This window comes from Hippopotamus amphibius, chromosome 5, assembly GCF_030028045.1.
Source record: "Hippopotamus amphibius kiboko isolate mHipAmp2 chromosome 5, mHipAmp2.hap2, whole genome shotgun sequence".
Taxonomy (NCBI): domain Eukaryota; kingdom Metazoa; phylum Chordata; class Mammalia; order Artiodactyla; family Hippopotamidae; genus Hippopotamus; species Hippopotamus amphibius.
The window spans coordinates 58,199,122-58,222,844 of NC_080190.1; the positions used below are offsets into that span (position 1 = coordinate 58,199,122).

Sequence of the window (23,723 nt, forward strand, 5' to 3'; positions counted from 1 at the left end):
GATGCCAGGCCACTTTCTTTCTCTCATACCCTAATGAGCCACAATTGGGACCTCTCCAGCCTATTCCATATCTTACAACCTGGGTTAGACTGTTTTCAGGTCAGGCCTGAGGTCTCCAAGCTGCCCAGGCTCTTACCAGAGGCACAGATAATGAGGAGTCCCAGGGAATGGAAGAAGGCCACCTCTTCCACGAAGCCCATTCTGCCCACTCCAGCCTTGGACTCAGCCTAGCGAGAAGTCTCTGGGGATACACCCGTGACGTGGAATGTGGAAGGGACTTCCCAAGAACTGACGTCACCATATCTGCACAGTCCTGAGATGAGAACTGGCAGCAGGCATCCTTCCAGGCTCTACACAAGGTGGAACTTCCTAGGTGGAGGGAGCTGATGGGAGGCAGGGAGCGGCCTGTCCCTGGAGGCATGCAAGCCCATAACAGATGGTCCTCCGTGGGGATGCTACAGAAGGGCCAGAAGTCATCTGTGTAACAAGGCACCAGATGAGGTGGCTGCCAAACTCCCTCGTGGTCTAAAGAATCAAAGGTCCCATGAATACCCAGAACAGTAGTGCCCAGAGCCCCTGGAGGGGGAGGTCTGGGGGACCATCACACTGGCGGGACAACCACGCCTCTAGGGAGCTGGCTAGGAGGGCAGCCATCCACAAGGCAGAAAACTCTGAGAATTCTGGGGCCCACAAGGATTCCAATCCCCAAAGCAGCTCCACTCCTTCTGCCTACAGAAATCCGCCCCGCAGACAAAGCACACGCAAAAATGAAGGTGTCAACCCAGGCTGGGTGGGTAGGAATCACAAAGCCGTCCTTTTGCAGGAAATACATCAACGCTGAACTCACAGCTTCAAGGAAGCTCCTTTCACAGCCAGGCCCCATCACCAAACACCAGGCAAGAAATCACACCTGAGGCTTCCCCTCTTTTTCCAGGATGGGAAGCACAGGGGGTCCTGGGGCTCGGGGCGGGGGGTGGGGTGGCGGTGAGCAAACCGGGCAGGGAGGCTGAGAGCCAAGGAGCCCCCTGACTCGCCCCCCTGCCAGCCACACAAAGTCAGGGACAGGAGGAGTGTGAGCCAGGGAGGGAAAGTGACACACATCCGCAGTCCCAGAGCGGGCCTGCCAGCGTGGGAACCCAGCTCTGGCCCAGGGCTCTCCGCAGGGCCCCAGGCTGCCTCCCCCTCTCCCACAGCAGCACGACACCTCCAGCTAACAGCTTACGGTTGATTCATACCAGCAAGGCATCCTGAAGACACAGAGCACTCCTCTACAGGTAAATGCAGTTGGGCCCCTCGGCTCAGGAAACATTAACCAGGGTGGGATAAACAGGCAGTGCCGCCAGCAGAGTTGAAACTGGCCTCCTGACCCAGAGGAGGTAAGCCCTAAACCAGTCCTGCCCAGCCCTCCTAGAAGAGGTAGTGGGCGGGAACTTCCTCCCTTCACCCTAATCCCCAGCTCTTTCTGGGGACATTGAATCCCGGCGCTCACGGAGGATGAGACAGATTGCTTTCTGCACTGAGGTCAGGGTGGCACAAGAGGCCACCCCCTGGAGCCACCCCAGTGCCTGTGGCTTTGCATACCAGGGGCCCTACCACTGTTGGTGACCTTGGTGAGGTCCCTTCCCCTCCCTGGACCTTGGTTTCCTCACCAGCCCAACGTCAAGCTGGATTAGGAGCGGGGGTTTAAACACAAATGCCTCCATGACTACGGAGGTGACACACACAGACGAGTGGAAATCAGAGGGTTTGTGGGAAGGAGGGAAGGAAAGACAACCCAACAGTCATGCCCACTCCAGGGCCGTGGATGAAGGCTGTGGTTCTTACATTGCTTTCAGGTGTCCAAACTCATTCAAGGATCTGAACAAAGCTGGGGACCATCTCTCCGGAAAAACACACAATTGCCAAGGTGTGCACGCAGGCTCACAGCCCCTGCAGGTTGGGTACAAGGCCCCTCCTCCCGCACAGCTGGCAGGTCTTTGAGGCCTATCTCTAGGGACATGGCAGGGGTCCCACCCCTCTGCCAAGCTGGCCTTGCTTTGGGGTCTGCCCAACCACAAACGGATTTGTGGTCTGGTAACAATAAAAGAAAAGGAGGCCAGCAAAAGTGACAGAGACCTGCAGGCTTGAGAGGAGTAGAAGTCAGGTAGAACTGCCGAGAAGGCAGGCTGGCGGGAGTTCTGTCCGTGAGGAAGCTGTCCTCGTCCCCCCCACAGTAAGCATTCCTTGAGGAAGGTGGTTCTTCAGCAGGGAAACCATCCACTGGGCTAGCCAAGCCACAGACGCCAGAGCTGGAAGGGATCACCTGGTCCCGAGTTTCCCATGATGGTCCCCCGGTGTCTTCAACAGTTATTTTGCATTGAAAAAGGGTGAGCGGAGTGTCCTATAGCTTGGGAAACCCTGGGGGTGGCACAGGGGCTGGTGATTTCCCAGGAGGGGGTGTGCTATACCATCTTCCCCTCCTCTTGTGGACTGCTGCTCCCAAGAACCCACTTTAGGAAACCTGGATGTGGTCTCAGCTCATGATTTTAGGGTGAGGAAATGGAGGCTCAGGGCATCCGTGACTGGCCTAAGGTCCCGCAGTCAGTTACCAGTCATCACGATTCTGCCCAGTAGCTGACGGCGGATGAGGCTCAGCCCCTCCATCCTCTCCTTTTCTCCACCCAGGAAGAGGCTGCGGGGGACGGACGATCGTCACTCACCTCAACTTACAGGTGAGGAAGATGAGATTGGGAGGCTGGAACCAGATACAAATCTCCACCTTCAGGACAGCTCTCCCGGGGGTTGCCCTGATAGGGGGAGTGAAAACCTACTTGGCTTGTCACAGGGGGCCTCTCCGAGATGCCCCAGCAGCTCTTCCTGATAAAGAGGGGAAAAGGGCAGGAGGCTGGTGTCAGGGAGCCTGGATCCCAAGCCTGCCTCTGCTGGTCCTGAGGTACCAGGTGACCTTGGCAATCCCCCGACCTGAGTCTTCTCGTCGTTCAGCTGGAGTGCTAACAGCTGGCGAGGGGACAATGACGGAGGCTACTGTGTCTTGGGCACTTACTATGTGCCAGGTCCTGCAGATGCTGCATCTTCTCAACCTAAGGGCAAGGCAGTATGTTCTTCTTACATGACTAGTGGCATGGTCTGCAGATGTGCTGCTGCCTAAATTCGCAGATGTCACAGAGGGTGGAGCCCAGAGTTGATCCCAGGAGGTCTAAGAGACTGAAACAAACGAGTTGCCCAAGAAGTGCTGGCTATTAGGATATTTATGGAGGACTTCGGTTAGCTGTTTCAAAGATGTAAACAGCAGAAGCACCAAAACAATGACATCACTAAGAAATTCCACCCCATCCCCACCCAGAACACAGCCCCCCCTCAGGGAGACACCCTGGTGCAGGGGCCCCACCTTGTGTGACGTGTGGCCAGTCCCTTTACCTCTCTGGGCTTTGGGTTTCCCCACTGCAAAAAAAATTAAGGTGGGACAGAGACCCTAGAAGGGCCCTCCCCACTTGCAAATGCCAAAGGGTTTCAGGACCCTTCCCCAGAGGTCTCTGCGCCCTCTTTGTCCCTCAGCCAGAGTGCTATCTGGGCTAAGCTGGGTGCCAGGTTTCCTAGCTTTGGCCAAGGTCTACCAAGGAGCAGGATGGGAGTTTGGACAAGAGCCTGTGCACAGGGTGAGGTCCAGGCACCTGGCTCTCCTCCCTCGTCCTGAGGTGACACAGGTGACTCCCAGGGTGGAGCAAGCGGGCTCCCTCCCTGCTTCTCCATCCGCAGAGGAAGTGTCGGCAGGAACAGGGCAGCAGGCCATTAGTCCTGTGAAGGACAAAAGTCAGTCCTCAGAGGGCCGGGTGGGGCCGGGGGACAGGCAGAGGAAGCCACCCAACTCCTTGGACTAAACAGGCCTGGACAAATGAGAAATCTTGTACCCTCCCTAAAGGGTTTCTGTTTTACTTCCCTCAAATCTCCAATGCAACCAACCTATTATTACCTTTCAAGAAATATGCTGCTGGGTTGGGGCTCCTTTGCCCATCCTCACCCAGCTGCATAGGATCTGGAGATGTGAGGGAAAATGTCCTCCCCAGGTTCATCTGGCCCTTCCCAAGTCAAAGATGGAACAGCATTCATTTCTGAGCTCCAAAGGGCGGCTAACGGGGCTGCACCAGGCCAACAATAGGTGCTCAATAAATGTTTGATGAACTAATGGGCTGGAGAGACAGGTTCCAGGCCTGGCTCTACCATTAGTTCGCTGTTGCCTTTGGATACGGCCAATTGTTTCTTTCCAGAGTTGGGTTTCCTGGGCCACACACACACACACACAAAACCAACAGTCACACCAGGTAACCCTTACGGCCCCTGAATTCTACACCACAAGCTTAGGGGTGCAACACACAGGCAGGGAGCTTCCAGAGCAGAAGGAGGTTTCAAACATCTCTCCCCACTGTTCCAGAGGGAAGAGGAGGACAGGATGTGACTGCTGGGCGGGAAGCTCCCAGGCGGGGGTTCTGAAGGCATCACAGCCATCCTCCCCGCTCCCCTGCAATCGCCAACCTCTGTGGGTGAGTGACAATGGGAGCAGGGCAGGAGAAAAGATAGAAAGTGGGTGCAGCGTCCATTTAAGCCAGACACCAAACCAATTTCAAAATTTTAGGAGAGCCATTGAAAGCACAGAGACTATATTTTAAATGACCCCCACACCCCAACATTCAGATCAGCTCTGTCATTTCCTGGCAAATCTATAATCTGCATTGAGGTGGACCCTCTAAGAGATCAAAACTCTGGGACAGACTGGTGGGAGAGGAGAGAGAAAGCCCCCATGTCTGGGAGCCCTGGGAGAGGCAGGCCTGAATCCTCAGCAGAGACCCTGGCCAGCAGGGCAACGGCACTGTATCTGTGTATAGGTAATGCCAACGGGGGAGCAGGCTTTGAGACAAATGAATCCCTCCAGCCCCTATCTCTGGACGTAGACGTCTCTGGAGGGTTTACTAGCCCCTGGGCAATTCCAGACCTGGAAGTCTCCAGGCACGAAGATTACAAAGCCAGAGCAGAAGTCCCTGCCACTCTGCCACTGCCAGCCATCCAGGCGCTCGCTCGGCCAGTTCCTATCCCTCTACAGGCCTCAGTTTCCCCACTGGCACAGTGAAGGGTTTCAGCTGGATGATCTCGAAGGGTCCTGCCTGCTCTGATAGTCCACAATGCTAAGATTCTACGGAAAAGCACAACACCTACATCACTCACGCCCCCACCCCGGACACCCAGGAAGGGAGTCCCCCGTCCCCGGCCGGCTGGCTAAGGCTGGGCACTGGGGCCGAGTGGAATCCCCACACCGTCTGTCCTCAACAGCCTGCCACGGCCGAAACCTTCGAGTGGTTACAATTACAGCAGGCTAACAGGATTAGGGGAGCATTGAAATCTAAGAAATCTAATTAGCTCAGACACCCCGGCCTCCCCCAGCACGATCCTGCAGTAACCCCAGCAGCTGGGCCTGACAGGCGGGTCCTGGGGCCCTGCTGGGCCACAGTCATTACCTGTGCAGGTGTGCCACGCTGGGCCAGGCTTCCTGGGGAGCTGCCAGCTCAGCCTGCCCGGCTGCTCCCCGCTCTGGACCCCACCACCTGCAGCCTTGTCCCGGGGTGCCACTCAGACTGAGCTCCAGAAAACCCGGCGCGGGGGCCTGGTCAGCAGGCAGGCAGTGTGAAGGGGCAGAAGGAACGTAAGGGCCCCCGAAGGGCGGCTACCCCACACGGCCTGGGACTGACTCAGCCAGAGGAGGGGCAGGCTGAGTCAACGTCTGTATCTACAGAAACCATCGCAGCCCAGGGAAGAGCCTTGGTCTGCATGGGGATGTGGGGCCTGGACACATCTCTGCTTCCTGCTCCAGGGCCAGGGGTGCGGGTGAAGCCCCGTGCACAGACACGTGTGCCCTGGGCAGTCATGGCAAAATCTGGGGCTCAGAGCAAGCTCTGGCTGTAAGACACTGTGCCATAAGAAACAGTGCAGTTGCTTGGGGTATGGGCCGTGTGCTGCCAAATGGGGGGCAAGTGAGCCCCCCCAAGACCCTTCCTGGGCATAGTTCCTCCTCTTTAACCTCAGCCCCCCATTCCCCATTCTCAGGGTCCACATGGATTTCTGCATCCTTGTTCCTGCCTGGGGGGTGGACTGGAAAGGCAGCAGCACACCTGGCATCTGTAAGGCCTGGGGTTGAGTCCTGGCTTAGGCACAGGTCATTTCACCTCCCTGAACCTCGGTTTTCTTTTCTGATAAATGGGGCTAATTCCAAATAGCAGCTAGTTTCCGCCGCTGTTCTTGGAGTTAAGCAACGTTGGAGCGTGCCTCTAAATCCACCAAGTGCCCTACAAAGGCAAGGGGCTGCGGTTGTCACCGTCATCATGCGCCCCGTGGCAGGCAGCCAGCTGGTGGTGGTTAATTATTTATTTGGACTGATCTTCCTGCCCTTGCTGGCCTGTAAGCTCCTAAGGAACAGGAACTGTCTTACACATTTCAGGGTCTCTCTCAGGCCACGGTCCTCACACTGTGGACTCTCAGGAAGTATCTGTGGCTTCAATGCTGGGCCCCTGACCCGACTCCCCCCCCCCCCACCCCAGTATCTCCTTCCTTCTCCTCCTACCCAATGCAAGGAAAGTGCCAGAAGGCAAAGCAGGCACACAAAGACAGAGGAAAGTAAGCCCCTCAGGCAGACCCTCCCTACTCCTCACAGGTCACTCCTTGTCCTCCCACCCCACAGGGGTGTGGCCTGCCTAGGCACTGGCCTTGAACCTAGGATCACTCAGGAAAGCATGAGTCTGTGGTCTGCAGAGCCCTCCCAGTTCCTCAAGCCCAGAGAGGGTCAGGAGCGATTGATTTCCAGAAGGCATGCATCCAAGCATGCCAATAGTTAGAACTCTCCATTGAAGGCAGAAACTGCCTGGAGGTAGTGAACACCCTGTCATGGGGAACACGCAAGCCAAGGCTGGATGATAAGCTGCCAGGGAGGTAGGCCTGGATGGGAGAACGGCCTCAGGAAAATGTTTCTAGCACCTCCAATCCAACCCCTTTTGTGCTCCATACATTCTGCACCCAGAGCCTCCCAGGCCTTCAGGGGACACACACCCAGGGATTCTCAGCATATCTGCCTCATCCTCACAGCAACCAAGTGGGGTCGGGGTGGGGTGGGGGTGGGGGAGTCTGCTCTTGGACCTATTTTACAGATGTGGAGACTGAGTCCCAGCTGAGCGAAGCTATGTGTCCAAAGCAGCCAGCCAGCTACAGCCTCCTGACACCTCTCCCCTATCTCCTCAGGTAACAGGAAATGCCCGCATAATTGTGAAGAGTTTCTGGACTCTTTCCTCAGAGCCTGTGTTTGGGACTGATTTTCTCAGCCTCCCTTCATCTTCCCTGAGGGCACAGTCCAACCTCAGGATCACCCCTGGAGCTTCCAGCCTAGGCAGGCTCTGCCTCCTCCCATCCTCAGGGTAGAAATCTAGGGACAAAGAGCCCCCCTCCTCGGAGGGTGTGGACAGAGGCCACTGTGTCCTGCTGAGAGGTCAGAGCAGTCACCAGGCAAGGCTGCAGCAGGGTTCAGGGTAATTACAGCCACCCGGCCTTTGTTGTCCACACAAAACCTAAGGAACCTCATAAAGATGAGGTGGTGATAGGAGCCAGGCAAGGGCCCTGGGGAACAAAGTTATGAATGAAAATGCATGGGACTCAGTGAGGATCTGGCAGGCCTGGCTTCCTGGTTCTGTGACAGAGTGCCCAGAGAAGCTTCCGGAAATTAACTTGTTGGTGCCCAAATTTCTTACAGCAGCATCTCACCATGAGATTAGGGTCACAGCTGCCTGTTGGATGCTGGCCAAGGGCAAAGAACTCAGTATCTGTGGCTTCACACACAGGTACTCTTGCGACAAAACTCTCAGGACACAGCAGGCCTCCAAGTGTCTTCCTTCCTTATCCTCCCCCCACCCCACCCCCATCTCTGTCAATCAGGAAAAAAGTGAAGTCTGCAGCTCTTAGCTGGGTCCTTCCCTCTGCAGTTTTCCATTGATAGTGGACACCTGTCCTTAGTCTGGGACACATCTCTCAGGACGAGGGATGGAGATAATGTTGTTACTGTCACTAGGAGAGAGAGAGTATGTGTGTGTGTGTGTGTGTGTGTGTGTGTGTGTGTGTTTGTGTGAGGGGGAAGGAACCCCAAGTCTCTGGACCTTTCTTTGCTCCTGGCTAAGAAAGGAATGAAGCTCCTCCTCCTCTCTCTTTCCTTAGGAGGACAAGGGGACATTTTTGTCCCCATGATGAAGCCATCAATCCTTTTCTGCATAGACAGGACTAGTTATCAAACTTTCCCGTAAGTCCAGCAATTACGTATTCCCAACTCTTCTCTGTGAGCCACACCAATGCCTCAAAACCCCAATCCAAAAACCATTTAAAACTCTTGAAAACTCCCTATTGCTCAAGCCCCTACCCCGAGGCCTGCAGTCACTGCCACCAACTCAGAAGTCTAAAGTTTTGAGATTTACATGGGAAAACAGCATTTCATATCCTCATGACTTGGGACAAGGAGATGCTTCTGTCCTTTTGGGAAAAATAAAACCCAACCGAAAACATAAAACTCAGAAGAAAACACCATCGGCCCTCCAAATGCACTCCCTTGGCCCCAAAGTCACACGTGCTCTGTGGCAGCTACGGTTTTCAATGTGTCTTTTGTTTGATGCTGGTGCTTCAGCATCTTCAACCTGAAGAGAGAAAAGTCAGCACAAGGTTGGGGGCATCCGCGAACCACGCCACGAGGGCCAGGCAGCCGGCAAGGGAGGGGCCAGGAATCCCCTCCACTCTGAACCCCCTCAAAAAGCAGCCAGGACAGAGAAAGTTACAGGCTTGCTCCCTCATCTAAACTTCCCTGAGAGCAACTTTTAAACTCTCAGGACCACACTACAAATGCCAGCAAAGGCCAGTCAGAATTCATCACCAGCCAAGCGGCCCATTCTCCAGCCACAGCTCCTGCCTCTTTATCTCTACCTTCAAGAAACAATAATAAGCAAACCCAGGCACCTCTGGGAACAGCCTCTGGCCTCCTGCCCTGCCCTGTGGAACCAGCCTGTCCTCACACCCACAAGGGAGGAGGAGAGGGCACCAGTTAACCCTCTGGTCTACCAGGCCCTGTTCCCGGGGTTGCAGCAAGGAGACAAACTGTTGCTCAAGAAAACCCTCCGGAAAACCCTTGGCACCAGGAGGCAGCTCTGGGCAGCTCCTGCCCAGTGCCAAGCCAGGGGCTTCCAGAGGCAGCTCCCCCCTGCCCTTTTAAATCTGTGAGGTTGGGCCCTGCTCTCCCGTGCTCTGGGCTGTCCACCCAGGGGGCTCCACATGGCCATGGCAGAGCAGGGAGGAAGAAAAGGCTGGCCGAGCCGTGCCCTCACCCTGCCAGCCCAGCCGCCAGCTTCTTGGAGGACCTCTGAGAGAACATTTGTTTGGGCTGCCAAGTTAAATCTTCCTCCCTCATGTCAGGGCATTGGAAAAGCAGTCAGGGGGGAGGAGAAGGGGGAGAGCGGGGGAAGGAGCAGCGGGGAGGGAGGGAGGCGGGAGGCAGGCAGGCAGGCAGGCAGGCAGGCTCTCAGAGCCCCAGTTACTCCGACACTGCCTGCCCGGGAAGCTTGCGGCTCCCAGGCAGGCGCTGCCGGGACTCCGGACACCCAAGCAGGGGCCGGGCAGCCAGGCCTCCAGGGTCAGGCGCCGGGTGCCAGGCGCCCTGGGCCCCCGCCTAGAGAGAGGCCCTCGCTCTGTGCCCCGCCGGAGGAGCGAGGTGGGAAGGGAAGGCGAGGGAGGCAAAAGTTTGCGGCAGGTAGAGGGGTCGGGCTGGACGGCCCTGCCGTCGGGCTGCCCCCCGGGGAGGCGGGGGGCCCGGGACGCCTGCCCTGGTGCGCCCTCCCGCTCTCCCTCTCGGGTTGTTTACATTCCTGGAGTGTCTTTTAAACCCGGGGCTGAGGCCGGCTCCCGGCCTTCTCCGGCGGCTCGGGGCAGTCTCCCGCGAAAATCTGCCGGCGCACAATGGCCGGGAAGGCGGCCGCCCCTCGCCCGCGCCCCCGCTGCTCCGGGGCGGGGAGCCTGCCCTCCGCACCGCGCCCTCCCCTCGCCCGGCTGGCTTCCTGGACAGATGTCCCCGGCAAGGGGGCGACGCGCGCCCGCTGCCCGCGCCCCAGACGCCGAGGCCGCGCTCCCCACTGTTTTCTCCCCAGCCCAGACGCCAGGAATGTGCAACAAGCTTCCAGAGCCCGCCCCCCACCCCAGCTCCAGCCCCGGCCCGGCCCCCCAACCTCCGCCCCGGCCGGCCTCCCACTCCCCCGGGGCCGCCGCCGCCGGAGACGGAGAGGAAGAAAGAACACGGGGAAATTACTTTCCTTTTGCAACGCGCGCGCGCACACACACGCACATCTTTCCCCTGGGCTCCCCTCCTGGCCGGGGCAGCCCCATCCAGGCTTTGGCCTTAAGGCTCCTTGGGCTTCTAAAGATCTACAGAAAGACCCTACACACACCTCTTGGCTTTCCCCGCTAGTACGGTGCGCCGCGTCTCCCCGGGCGATCCACACACAAACAACTTAACCGCACCCCCACTCCCATTTACAAAAGTGTGTGTTTTCCCTGGAAATTCAGATGCACAACTTAACACCACCACCCCTTGCCGCCCCGAAATCCGGCGCCTTCCCTGGCGGTTCTCCTACACACAGGCGCACAACTTCGCGTCTTTCCAAAGGAGACGAGGGAGACTGAGGTGATCCTACCCCGGTCCTTCTCTCCCTCCCTTCCCGAATCCCGGTCCTGCCCGGCCCCTGGGTGTACAGAACCAGGGCTGCAGGCGCGCCGGCAGGAGGCGGGCACCAGGTCCGCGCGCGCACAACTGCACTCATGCCCCGCACACCCGAAGAGCCCTGGCCCCCGCGCGCAGACCAAGCCGGCTCCGCGCAGCCCGGCGTTCGCCGGTCGCCTGGGCCTCGGCCCCTGGCCGCCAAGAAGAGCGCAGCGGAGCCCGGCCTCCGGCCGCTCGTCCGGCTTACCAGGTCCCGGCGGATCCTTAAAGGGAAAAGCCCCAGCACCCAGCGCCCCACGATCGCACCCCAAGAGTCCACGGGGAGCGGGAGGAAGGCCTGGGGCCAGCGGACGCCCGGGTCTGGCCCCAAACTTACCCGGCGCTGCGAGCGCCGCTGCCGCCGCTGGAGGACGCGCCGCTGCCGCCGCCGCCGCCGCCGCCGCCGCCGCCGCTGCCGCCGCTGCCGGGCAGGGCCGGCTCCGGCCGGGAGGAGCTGCGAGGGAGCCGAGACGGGCTCCGCGCCGGCTTCTGCTCCGCGCGGACCCGGGCTGGGGTCGCCGCGCTGCGCCGGCGCTGCTCGCTCGCTCGCTCGGCCGCCCAGCTCCTGCTCGCCGCCCGCCGCTCGGCCGCTCGCTCTCCCGGGCGCCCGCCGCCGCTCGCTTTTTTAATGTCCACAGACAGTGAAAAGGAACTCGGCGTTAGGGGGTGAGTAAGTGAATCAACTCGCCCGGAGCCGAGCAAGTTGAAGTGTCAGATTACATTGGCTATTCTATTTCCAAAGGGCCCCGCGCCGCCGGCCGGCCGCAAAAGCCGGTGCGGAACACAGGGAGGAGCGGAGCGCCGCGCCACCGCCGCCGTCGCCGTAGCCAGCGCTCAGCTCCGCTCGCCTAGCGCTCTCGGCGCTCTCGGCGTTCCCTCGGTCTCTTTTTGCCCTTCTCTCCCCCGCCTTTCCTTTCCCTTTCCCTCTTTTGCTCCTTTTCTTCCCAGCTCCTCGCTCTGGGCTCTCTCCAAGCTTTTCCCCCTCTATGGCTCTGATGGGCTTCGCGCGTGACCCTCTCCCCCACTCCCACTCACCTCCTTCTCTCTCCTCCCTCCACTACTCCCGGCCTGCTCCCACTCCCCCCACCAACCGCGACCCCACCCCCACCCCCACCCCCAGCCTCTCCATCAAGTTTGGACCAGGAGAGGAATGCTGAGCCTAGGATGGGATCACATTGGGGAGGGGGCTAAAATCACCTGTCTCATCGGAGTGTCCCCCGCTTTGCTCTCACGCCCCCGACTGGAGTGCGCTTGGGGCCGTGAAAGCTGTCAGGTACCCGAACTGGGGCTGAACGAGTTGCTAACGAGATTGCCAAAGCCTTCCGCTGGAGGAGGCTTTGGGATTGCTCCTAAAGCCCGGGGGCTGGCTGGTGGGGCGAGCAGAGGACCTGCCCCCGCACCAAGGGCAATGTTGGGGGAGGCTGGAGCGCTGGGTAGAAGCGGTGCGCACGGTCTTTCCTGGCACCCTGCGCGGTCCAAAAGCGCTTGGATTCCCCCAAGGCCCGGCGGGAAGCGTCCCCGGCCCAATGTGCGCGGGGTGGGGTGGGGGGGGGGGGCACGGGATCCCGGCCTAGGGCTGTGCACTGTGTCAGAGGCCGAGGAGAGCGATGGCACTCAGAAGGCGTAGTTGGCTGCTCCCGGTCGCGGGACTCCCCTGGCCGACCCACCCCTGAGAGCATCTAAGTGCGCGCCCAGTTTGGCTCACGTCCGCTGCCCCTCACACAGAAACTCCTACACAAGAGGCATACACATTCGCGCCCACACTCAGTATTACAAACACGCTTCCACACGCACACGCACCCACACACGTACACTTTCGCTTACAAATATGCCCGTGTACACGGCAGGCGCGCACACAGACGCACACCATTGTACAAACCCACGTACAGTCAAAAAACAAAACATCTCCCTGTGCACTAAATCCTCACGTTCATGTACACATACAAACACATCCCCCCATGTCCTCTTCCACACCCCTTCCCCAAGCCCCCCTACTCATGATTTGCGGCACCCTCAGTCCCAAATCATAATCAGCGCCCGCGCAGCAAGGGTTGGACCCACGCACGCGCGCACTCCCCTCCCGGCACAAGCTGGGGAGGCTTCGGCCCGGCGCCCGCTCCGGATTTCAGGTGTGGTGGCGGCTCCGCGCTCCGCGTTTTGCAGTCTGCCGCGGTGTTGGAGGCGAGGCGAGGAAGGGAGCTGGAATAACAAAGGCAAGTTGGGGAGAGCGCAAGGGGGCGCAGCCCCGGCCGGGCCGCGGGGGGAGCCTTGTTCGGCCGGGGTTTTGGAGGCTGCAGGGTCTCGGGCGCCGGGAGCCGGAGATGCAAAGGGAGGGTGGGGGTCGAGGGGCGGGGCCGCGGCGTGACGTCAGAGAACAATGACACCGCCGCCGAGGGGGCGGGTACCCAGAGACAGCAGAGGCGGGGGTCTCCCCCGGGGCCTGAGACTAGCGGAAGACGTACTGGCCCGGCCAGGGCCGCTGCCTGATTGCCGAGGCCCGCTTGGGAGCGCGGACGTGCCACGCAGCCTCGAGGATACCCCCCCCCCCTCCGCCTCCTGGGCAGTGATCAGCGCGGACCCTGGGCCAACGCGGGAGCAGGCCGGAGTACCATCCTCCCCAACCCCCATTTTAGAACATCCTTCAGAGGGCTTCTCTGACCTCGGCTTGAACTCCTTCAGGGTTGGCGAGATCACTCCTTCCACCACCGGAGGGAGAAGAGGCAAAATGAATTTGCCAGCCCTGAGTTCATTCTCAAAGCTACGCTATTCTGACAGCCAGCAAACTCAGCCTGGATTCCTGAGGGCTCAGAGGACTGCAGCTCAGGTCCACAGGGGTTTGGGGGGTGGTGGGGGAGCAGAGGGAGGATGCCGGAGCCTGCTTGATTTTCCCATGGGAAATTCTGCCTCCCTATGCCATTAGGCACTCTGTTCTGGGCCTCAGTCTTTCGACCTGTCACATGGACTGTTATCGCGTTGCTACTTTGCTGCTGCTCTCATACAGGTGTCAACCGAGCATCCCTGGGGAGAGTGGATGATATGAAAGCCTTCCAGACCTCTAGGGACATCAGGGAGACAGGGTCCCGGCACATTCCTGTGGGAGGGAGCCCCAACCCCTTGTCAGCAAGGTGGCCCAGGTTCATTAGGTCAGGACATGAGGGTAGCCTGAGAAACCCTTGAAGGCCTGACCCAGGGCTGGAAGATGGGAATTACACTTGCTGAAATGTGGCTGGAGCCAGAGCTGCCCTCCCTCCACCCCCACCCCACCCCCCAAGAATCCATAGCATTGCAGCAGCCAGAAAACCATCACCATCTCAGGTCCAAAATCTTAGGACAGAGTTTCTGGGTGTTTAAGGACCTGGAGGGCAAGAATCCAGCCCCAGCCGAGATCTAGGCCAGTTCCTGTTGCCTTGATGACCATCTAGGGCAGGATGTTCAGTCTCCTCAACATTTTTGTCTAAATCTCTCAGTGAGTGACAAGCTATAGCTACCTCTAGGAAGTGGGGAATGCAGGTGACCTTGGGGGTGACCACTCATGTTGAAAAACTCCTGTCCAGAAGACACCTCCCTTGGCAGTTCCTTTTGCATCTGGAAACTAGGAAGTGACTGAAGATGGCAGAGGAGCCAAGCCCAGCACGCAAAGCAGGCCCAACCCTCCATAGTATGGAGCCAGGGGTAATCTCAGCTCCTCCCAGCTGGGCAAGCATAGCACTTGATAGCAGCAAGTCTAAGAAATCTCACCTGGGCCCTGAGTCGGCCCCGGCCTCCTGGGGACCCTGGGCTCCATTTCTTGGGACTCAGGCCCTTGCTGCCTCTATTCTACTTTCGAGAAATAACAAGGCAGGTTGGATCCCTGTGGGGTCTTGGAAGACGCTGACTTAGTTAATGCCTAGTGTGTGCTGAGTACTGTGCAGAGAGCCTCTGAGGCATTAGTTTATTGAATTCTCACATTGCCTTGAGTTAGGTGCTATTACCATTCCCCCTTCAGAGAAAACTGCACTGTGAGGGACTTGTCCAAGGTCAACAGGAGTCGAACTCAGCCTTATTAACAAAGTTTCCTGCTGGTCCCTGAGCCCCAGCTCTGCATCCTCATCCCTAGACTCTCTCTGTGACTCTAGGCAAGTAGCTAGCCCTCTCTGGGCTTCGGTAAACCAAGGGCAAGGTCTCATGATGGTGATCAGGCCTCTTTGGGGACTGTGTGTTCTGTACCCCCACCCTCTTGGCCTTGGCCTCTGTGGGCCTGGAGGTCTGGGGTGAAACAGAGAGGGATAATGCTTTCACTTCCCAGCCACTGGGAGCTGGAAGATGGATTCCACTCAGCCCATGCAGGCCCATAAATCACCCGGCTCCAGAGGCAGCTTCAGCAGCCATCAGGAGGGTGCAGGCTGCACAGGACCTGCCTGTGGACGCCAGTGTGGGGCCCAGCCCACACCCACCTTCAGACCAGACTTAAATGCTATTAATTTTCTCAGCCTCCACCCTCCGAGGAGCCATCAGCAGGAAAAGAAGGCCATTGCTTAGGCCTGGGTAAGGGGAGCCGGGGCCCAGGCGGAAGGCAGTGGCAGGAGACTAGGTCCTGTGTAGGGTGTCGTGACTAGGACCCCCTCAAGCAGGGGGCCGTCAGTGGCCTGGGCGTGGGCAGGGGACTGGCACATGTCGGGGTGAATTCCTGCCTGTTGGGGATTGCCTTCCCTGTCTCCACTCTCCACACGCCCCCTCCCCAGAAAGGAGCCAGAGGGCTAAAGGGGGAAAGTTACGTTCATTGAGTGCTTACTGTTCGCCAAACACTTGGGAAATAGTCTCTCATTACGTCCTCTCCACAAGCCAGAAGGTGTAATTTGCCTCTGAGGAAAGAGGCTCAGAGAGACGTAAGTGACCTGCTCAGGACCTCACAGCTACTCAGCAGGCAGGGCTGCAGGTCTGGGCTGGGCCTCTGGGTTAAGAATGGGGACTTGTCTTCATCTCATCCCCAGGCTATGCTGCAGACAGAGTGACCTGCTGGGTACTTTGAGGTGCAGTAAAGACTCTCACGCACCAGGCAATCATCAGGCCCTCCTGTGGCAGTGGAATAACAGGGAGGACCTTCAGTCTTCACACCTTGGTTGGATCCAGGAAGCGTTTGGTCCCTGCCCAACTCTGAGGCCTGTGCCTCTGGGGTGGGTGGTCAGGTTGAGCAGAGAGCAGACGTGCACAGCAGGCTCCCCTGGTCGGCCTCCTCTCTGTATTCGCATCAGATGGCCCCCTCCATTCTCTGAGGCCACCCCTTCCCAGCCTCCAGGCCCTGACTCTCCCAGCCCCTTCCACTAGACCTGTTATCTTCTCAGTTTCCATCACGGAGTTCTGCCCTGTGGTTCCAGACCCAGCTCCACCACCCTCCACTTCTTCCCATCGGAGGCCCCGGAGAGTAGAATGAGAGCCTGCCCCAGGAGCTGGTACACCGACACACCCAGCCCATCACTGCCTGACTTGCTTTGTGGTTTGAGCATGTCATAGACTCTGTGCCTCTGTTTCCCCATCTGCCAAGTGAGAGAGTGTGGGACACACAGGGGACATCCAATGGCACTTGTGCCTTTGATCGTTCTGCGGTCCTGTAGGTCTGAGCCTTCCACCCTTGGACCACGCTACAGGGCACTTTAGGGGTTTGGGGGGGGTGGCTGCTTTGGGGAGTGACCTCAGAGGCCACCTTTTTGCCGGGAAGGGGCAGGTAAATATCTGCACGTGGCGGCTGGCGGGGGGTGGGGGTGGGGCTGTCCAGGACTGTGAGTAGGTAACAACCTCAGCACCTCCCTTCACGGGGTACCTCTCACCTTCTGAGCCTCGCAACAGCCCTTTATGGGTGACTAAACTGAGCCTCAGATGGAGGTGGTGGCTCTCCCATGACCACACAGCTGGGAAGTGTCCGAGCAGGGACAGGAACCAGGTCTCCTAATCCTTCACCTGCACCAGTGCTGCCAGAGAGGTGATCTGGGAGCTAGTATGTCCCGCACTGCAGGGTGGGCATGGGGGTGACCCTGGGACAAGTGATCAGAGGAAGGTCAAGCCTCCTACCTCCTTCGACAGCTCCTGCTCCCTGAGGGGTCCCTCCTTTCTGGTACTGGAGGGAGCCAAGAAGATCTCAGAGCTTCCACATCTCCCTTCCTCCCCTGGACAGCAGTCACCCAGCCTCAAGGCTCATACCTCTTGCCCCGACCCTGTCATGTAGCCATTCCGGGTGGCTTCCGGAATTGTCAGCATTATGTCCATACTCTCCTTCTCAGGCTCTGCCTGCCTCCTGCGATGCAGCCCTCCCAGCCTTCCAGGCTACATCTACGGCCACCTGCTGGGAAGCCTCTTCTGAAAACTCTAGCAGATGTGCTGCCTACCTGGTCTTAACCCCATATGCTGCTGTCCCCATAGCATTGTCATCGTTAATAGTAAGTACTGGTTAAGTTCTTACTGTGTGCCAGGCACTGTGTAGAAACTCCTCTAGTCCTCACATGAGCTGATTATTTGTATTAATGTCTCCATTTTACAGATGAGGAAGTTGAGGCACAGAGAATTTCATTTGCTTGGTGTGACACCTCACTAGTCAGGGGGGTTATGTGGTGTGCACCCATCTCCCGGGAGCTCACAGGCTATCAGGAAGGACTACCCACAGCAAATGCCACTCTAAGAGTTTGGGGGAAAGAGACTAATCGTCACTGTGTGAGGCCTGGAAGGCAGGCTTTATTGGGGGCCTTGGGGAGACCATAGACCAGAGGGAGGCATGGACCTGCCCAAGGTCACATAGCAAGTTTGAGGTAGCAGAGGGGCTGAGACCCCAGGCTGCCAGCGTGACGTGCCTTCTTGCACCTTGCAGCCAGCTGTAGGGCCCCTGCGTCTATGCTTTTTCAAGGACGCATGGTCCCAGACGCCTCCACGATGCTGAGCTGTTTAGTGAGTGGCTCTGGTCCTTCTCTCCCCTCTATTAAAATTTAAAAAAAAGAAGAAGAAAGAGAGAAAGAAATCCAGGCATTGTTCCTGACTGCAGCTGGTGCCAGCTAGAATCCCACCGAACAGAATGGAGCCGAGAGCCCTGCCGCCCAGGGGCCTGGCTGCTGAGACAGGGCCTTTCTGTTCTGCTTCCCACCGGGGGCCCAGGCTGACGCTCTGTGGGCACCCTCTCCACCTGCCTCCCTGGCCCCAGCGCTGAGCCTCCTGCCGCCCTCACCCTCTTTGGGAGGGCCATAGGGGCACTGCAGCCCCCTGCCTTCCTGCCTCATCCCCCTCACAGCCTGGGGTGAGCCGGCCTCCCTGCCTGGCAACCCAGCCCCCCACCCCACCAGGAGGGGCCTGGGGATGCCCGTCTGGGAGAGTGGCAGAAATCCTTCCTCCATGGGATCATTTGGAGCACTGGTTTGATTTCAGAGCATGCCAGGATTTTCCATCTCCCCTGCCCACCCCCCACCCCCACCTCTCCCGACCTGACTTGGCAGGTACCAATCCTCAGCTCACCCACTAAGGCAGTAGGGAAGGTCTGGGGGGCGGGGGGCGGGGATGACAAACAGCTCTGCAGATACATAAACATGCTTTTTAAAGTCACTGGTTCGCCCACTCCCTCTGCTCAAGAGATTTGGTCTTAGGAGAGAAAAAGTCGTCTCCAAATTCTCCCTTACTCTCTTCATTTCATCCTCCCTCACTTGCCCCTTTAGAACTTTGAGCTGAGGTTTGCAACCCTCCCGCCCCCCGCCACACACACAGACACAATGAGCTGATCTGGCACAGATTTCCCCAAATGTCAGCCCTGAGAGAACAGCAGCCTGGCCACTACCCAGTATCCACTGGGAACCCTTGGGCTTGACCCAGCCACCAAAGCCAGCTTTCCAATCTCCTATCTTCCTCCGATGGGTACAACACTTCAGAGTTTGTAAAGAGCACTTTCTGTCTCACCTGAATGCCACAGCAGCCTCAGGAGACAGGCAGAGGTTGTACAACCCACTTGGCAGAGGAACGAACTGAGGGTTCAAGAGGCCCGGTGCTTTGGCCAAGGTCATACAGGAAGGGGCAGAGTTGGTATGAGAACCCTGGTCTGTTGATCCCATGTCACTAAGCAGGAGCAGGGATCTGAGTGGTAATGGCTCAGACGATGGCATTCCCAGCTTTCCAAATGCTATTAGGAGACAGGATCTCAGACATATCGATGCTTTCAACAAATATTTAGAGTACCTGCTATGTGCCTGACACAAAACTAGGCATTGGAGATCCAACAGTGAGCGAAACAGATATGGTCTGTGCTGTCACAGTGCTTCTATTCTTACGTGGAGGAGACGGACCCCAGATAAACTGTGCAGGAAGATGGGCCTGTCCCCGCACCCAGCCCAGCCCATGTGCTCTAGAAGGACTCTGGCCGGGAGGCTGGGAGACATGGGTTCTGGTCCCAGTGTTGCCACGGACTCCCCGTGTGACGTTGGACAGGGTTTTCCATCTGTGAAATCTGCAAGCATGTGGCTCCTCCTGCCCTATTCTCAGCCTCTGAGTCAAGTGGTTAATAATTTCCTGGCATGAATAATTACCCTGATTAAGTTTTTTCTTAAACCTGACTTTTCATAAGCTCTGGAGCCAAAAAGGGGCTTTTGATATCATCTAATCTGAGCCCCATCCCTAAGAACGAATCCCTCGGCCTCATTTCTTCCCAGGCGGTGACCGTCTCTGCTTGCATCCTTCTGGAAATGGGGAGCTTGCTCCTTCACGTAGTAGACAATGCCCAGTGGTGTGCTGCTAAACGTTTAACAGCTGGCTCTCCAAAGAAGGGAAAACCTGATTTGTAGCATTTGCCGATTTCCCGTGGTGTCAAATATTCCCACCGTGGCCAATTTTAAGCTGCCACCTTAATACCAAGCAGGTCAGGCAGTTCCTGAAAATCTAACAATTGGCTCCTGTGAGCCAGTGGGAACCGGCTCCAGCACACCACCGCCCCGCCCCACAGAGAAGCCCCGTCCAGCTTTGCTGGCTGGGCCGTTCTTCCTGTTACTGAGCAAAACATCGAATTGTCAGGAACTCCAGCCTGGAAGTGCTGAGCTACTTCTCTGGGGTGTCACACGACAGGGGAACCTTTGGCCCCATGAAGCCCTTCAGAGAATTGGAGGAACTGACGCTGTCTCTCCGTGAGAGGGCTAGTTCCTGGGCCAAGTGGGGTCAGCGTATATCCACCCATCTCCCTCCCTCCCTCCCTCTCCCCCTCCCTCTCCCCCTCTCCCTTCTTCCTCCCTCCCTCTGGCTCCCCACCCCCCAAATATTTATTGGGCCTCAGTGACACGACAGGTACTGTGCTAGGTACTGAGGACACAGTGACCCACGTCGGCTCACACTGGGCCCTCCACCTGGAAAGTCTCCCCACTCAGCCTTTCCACCTTTGAGGCTACGCTCAGATGTCATCTGCTCTCAGAAGCCGGCCCTGACCTCCACCCCTTCCCTTCCCTCCCAGAGCCCTGCCCTCCCAGAGCCTTTATCGGTCTCTGTTTGGCACTTATCACTTTCTACCTTGGATTACAGCTATTTGTGTACGCAGCTTATCTCACTGCCAGACTGAGAGGCAGCGCGGGCTTGTTGAAAGAGCGTGGACTTTGGAGCCGCACGACCTGGCCCTGAATCCCAGCCCTGCCACTTAGGGCTGTGAGCCCTTGGGAGCTTACACGCACCACCTCTTGGAGCCTCAGTTTCCTTATCTGTAAAGTGGGGCTGGTGATAACTACTAAGGTGGTTTGACCATTAAATGAGATTAGAAATGTAAACCTCCTTTCCTGTTCCTGTCTGGACTCTCATCCTCTTAGGGACAAAGATTGTATCCAGTGCCTCTTTGTATTCTCCTGATTATAACAATAACAGTGTAACTATTAACAATGGCAAACACTCACATAGCACTTACTGTGTACAAGGTATTATTCTAAGAACTAACATAAGTTAACTCACTTCATTCTCACAACAACCTGGTAGCCTTGGAACTATTATTATTCCTGTTTATAGATAAGCAATCTGAGGCTCAGAGAGGCTAGATAACAAGCCCGAAGTCACACAACTAGTTAGCGGGAGAGTTGAGATTTTAATCCAGGAAAATCTGCTCCAGAGCCTAAGCTGTTGAACACTGTATCACATGGCCATGGTACAAGGGCTTCGAGGGGCTTCTGGAGTGGTATGGGAGGGTGAGTACCCATGGTGCACCCTAGCCTGTGGACATCTTTGCCCTGACCTGTGGGGTGGGAGTGGGGGTGTACTGAGATGCTCCTGGTCTGCCCTCCAGGACCTCCCAACATGTGAAGTGGTTAGTACTGATGAGAGGTATGTCTCTAGGACCTTGGGGGGAAGGGGACGAAGAGGCCACTAATGGACAAGACAATCAGAGAAGGCTTCATGGAAGAGGTGGCATTTGCCATGGTCCTTGACAGATGAAGAGGACTTGGACTGGGATGGACAAGACAATAGCAGGAGCAAAAGTGTAGAGGTGGGAGAGGTACATTAGGGCTCATTTAGGTGTCAGGCTAGACATTTTCCCTCGTTCTTGAGGGTGGGATGAAGCAGCCAGGGTGAACATGGGGAGGGGTGTGTCAGTTGCCCAGTCTGCGCTCAGGAGGGTAGAGCGAACTCTTTTAGGGGCCTTGGAAGCCAGCACAGACCCTGAAGAGCTGAGAGCTGATTGGCATTTTGCCTCTCTATAATCTGCTCTGAGATTCCTGAATTCAACTCTACTTCCTGCTCCCATTCCTCCGGTTCTCCGAGCCTCAGTTTCCCCACCTGCAGAACGGGCATGAATAATGGATCTTTTGAGCTAGTTGAAGGATGAAACAGGGCTGGTGGAGGGGACGTGCCTCACACTCCTGGGGCAGAAAGTGGGTGGGTTAAGGTGCAGGGGTGTGTGTGGGGGGAACGAGAAACTAGAAGGGGGGGTTTGGAGGAGCTCCGTGTGCTTGGCCAGTGAGTGCCAAGCCTGCCAAGTTGGCTGAGGTTGTGCCTCGTGATTCCTCCAACACCACGTGCTCCATTTTCCCGGCACTGCCAAAGGCTGCCCAGCTCTGCTGGCTTAGAAGCAATCTTCCTTCCAGGCTTCTGCAAGGACAGCTCCTGGCAGGCTCTGGGCTGACCCTGTTCCTCCGGCCAGCCCGGTTCAGCCCCACCATGCCCCCTCCAGGTAGCACTAATTGTACCAACAAATCCCGGAGGGCATTCATTGTGTGCCAAGGGCCACTTTAACTGCTTCCTTTATATTAACTAATTGAATCCTCACAAGCACACTGTAATTACCCATGTTTCAAGCGAGGAAACTGAGGCACAGAAAGATTAAACCAGGTGGTCCCACAGCAGTTCCCTGGTAGGACAGGTGAAGCCTGAGGAATGGAGACAGCCTGTAGCACTTAGAGGCAGGCCCTGCGAGGTAGTCGTCTGGACCCCTTCTGGATATTTTCCTGTGGGAAATACTGCAATTTGAGCCCCCTCACGCTTCTCCTCTCTGGTCATTTCAAAGTTCTCAGGCAGCTCCTCTGTCCACACCTGTGCCCATATGACCGCATATTTAATACCTGGGTCACCTAGACTCACATAGACACACATGCGGCTCACCATCGTAGATTTACACACACACACACACACACACACACACACACACTTTTATGTCCCTGAAATGACACGGCAGGGTCTGTGAACTCGAATTGCATTCCCCTTGCCCCAGGTCCAGCCTCTGAGACGTCCCTCTGGCCCATGCATCTGCATTCTTGTCCATTCAAACCGATGGCTCCAGACATGTGCACAGAGCATCCCCTTTTTACTGCAGGTCCCGCCCAAATCATTGCCCCTGCTCCACAACTTCTGTGAGAACTGGCCTGGGGGTGTGGTAGGGGCTTGGGGGTGGACGGTTACCCTTCCCCCAACTCCACAAGCTGCTAGAAAAACAGCAGGAAGAGGAGAGTGAATTAATCCTGGCCTCCCCTCCCCCGGGCTCTCTGTGATGCTAATTCCCTCCGCCTTTGATCCAGCCCAGGCCCCTAACTCTGAGCGGGAGCTGGCGCTGGGCTGGCTCGAGATTAGGGCTGCCTGGGTGAAGCCCCGGGCGTACCCCCACGCGGCAGACTGGGGTTTCTCTTCTGGGGGTGGATCTTGGGGATTAGAGCTCTGGTTACTGACCCTGGCATTCACAATGCACTCTCCTTTGCCAGAACTTTATTTTCTCTTCTCTCTAAGGGGGCCCTGGGGTTCCCATTTTACACGGGAGCAGAGTGAGGCCCAGGGTGAGGCTTCTGGGCCAGTGAGTGGTGAGGGTTTCTGTTTATTCTGGTGACAAAACAACAAGAACAAAAAATCCAAAAAACCAAAAACCAACCAAACAAAAAATGATATTTATGGAGTACTCACTATATGCCGGGAACTGTGTCTTAATGCATCATCTGTTTATTCCTCACAGCAGCCTGGTCACGGTCCCACTTTCCAGGTAAGGCAGCTGCTCCTTGTAGCTGTACTGTGGTGGTGACATCTGGATTCAAACCCACGCAAGCTGAGCAGAGTCCCTCACTGTGCAGAGAGGACACTGAGACCCAGAGAGGGGACGCATGAAGCCCGTAGAGGTAGCTGCCTGGGCATTTATCTCCTACCTTCCTAGCTGCACCTGGGAATGGTTGGAATCTTCTATGCACCCAGTGGAGCTGGGACAAGAGTCCAGCCCCTACACTGCCCTAGAGTCGGGGATAAGGCACCTGTGAGGATGCCAGCCAAGCTCAGGTAATCACATATAGGCATCTCGGCCAACCTGGCCTCGGAACAGCCTCGTAAACTTGGGCATAAACACAAAACTTTTATTGCATGATATTTCATACATATAAAAGACTATTTGTAAGCCGTGAAGCACATTAAATGACCGCTCATGACCCCTGCACTTAAGAACTAGAGCATTACAGACGCTGGTGAGGAT

At 57.1% G+C, this 23,723-nt stretch overlaps 2 protein-coding genes across 3 annotated transcripts in view; one reads left to right on the forward strand and one right to left on the reverse strand.

Moving 5' to 3' along the window:
• The window catches only part of ZMIZ1 (zinc finger MIZ-type containing 1), a 233,198-nt gene extending 221,994 nt beyond the window's left edge, over positions 1-11,204 (reverse strand). The window contains exon 1 of the mRNA XM_057734298.1: positions 11,154-11,204. The gene's annotated coding sequence lies outside the window, so the exon portion shown is untranslated. The remainder of the gene's footprint in view (positions 1-11,153) is intronic.
• Positions 11,205-13,157: 1,953 nt separating this feature from the next.
• LOC130853107 (uncharacterized) lies at positions 13,158-23,703 on the forward strand. 2 transcript variants are annotated; one of them, XM_057734302.1, is made up of 3 exons: positions 13,158-13,640; positions 17,071-17,226; positions 23,220-23,703. In XM_057734302.1, exons 1-3 carry the CDS (start codon positions 13,194-13,196, stop codon positions 23,283-23,285), a joined length of 669 nt encoding a protein of 222 aa, XP_057590285.1. In that variant the 5' UTR covers positions 13,158-13,193; the 3' UTR covers positions 23,286-23,703. The 2 variants fall into 2 exon arrangements, with proteins under 2 accessions (XP_057590285.1, XP_057590284.1); XM_057734301.1 differs by lacking the exon at positions 23,220-23,703 and adding an exon at positions 20,324-21,609.
• The last annotated feature ends 20 nt before the right edge of the window (positions 23,704-23,723 follow it).

Excerpts from the sequence above, each read along its gene's own strand:
- LOC130853107 (XM_057734301.1), top strand. The coding sequence starts at position 13,194 with ATGACACCGCCGCCGAGGGGGCGGGTACCCAGAGACAGCAGAGGCGGG. Across the intron at positions 13,641-17,070 it reads CTCAGAGGACTGCAGCTCAG|GCTCTGCCTGCCTCCTGCGA; the intron begins GTCCACAGGGGT and ends TCTCCTTCTCAG. Across the intron at positions 17,227-20,323 it reads TAGCATTGTCATCGTTAATA|CTATTTGTGTACGCAGCTTA; the intron begins GTAAGTACTGGT and ends CTTGGATTACAG.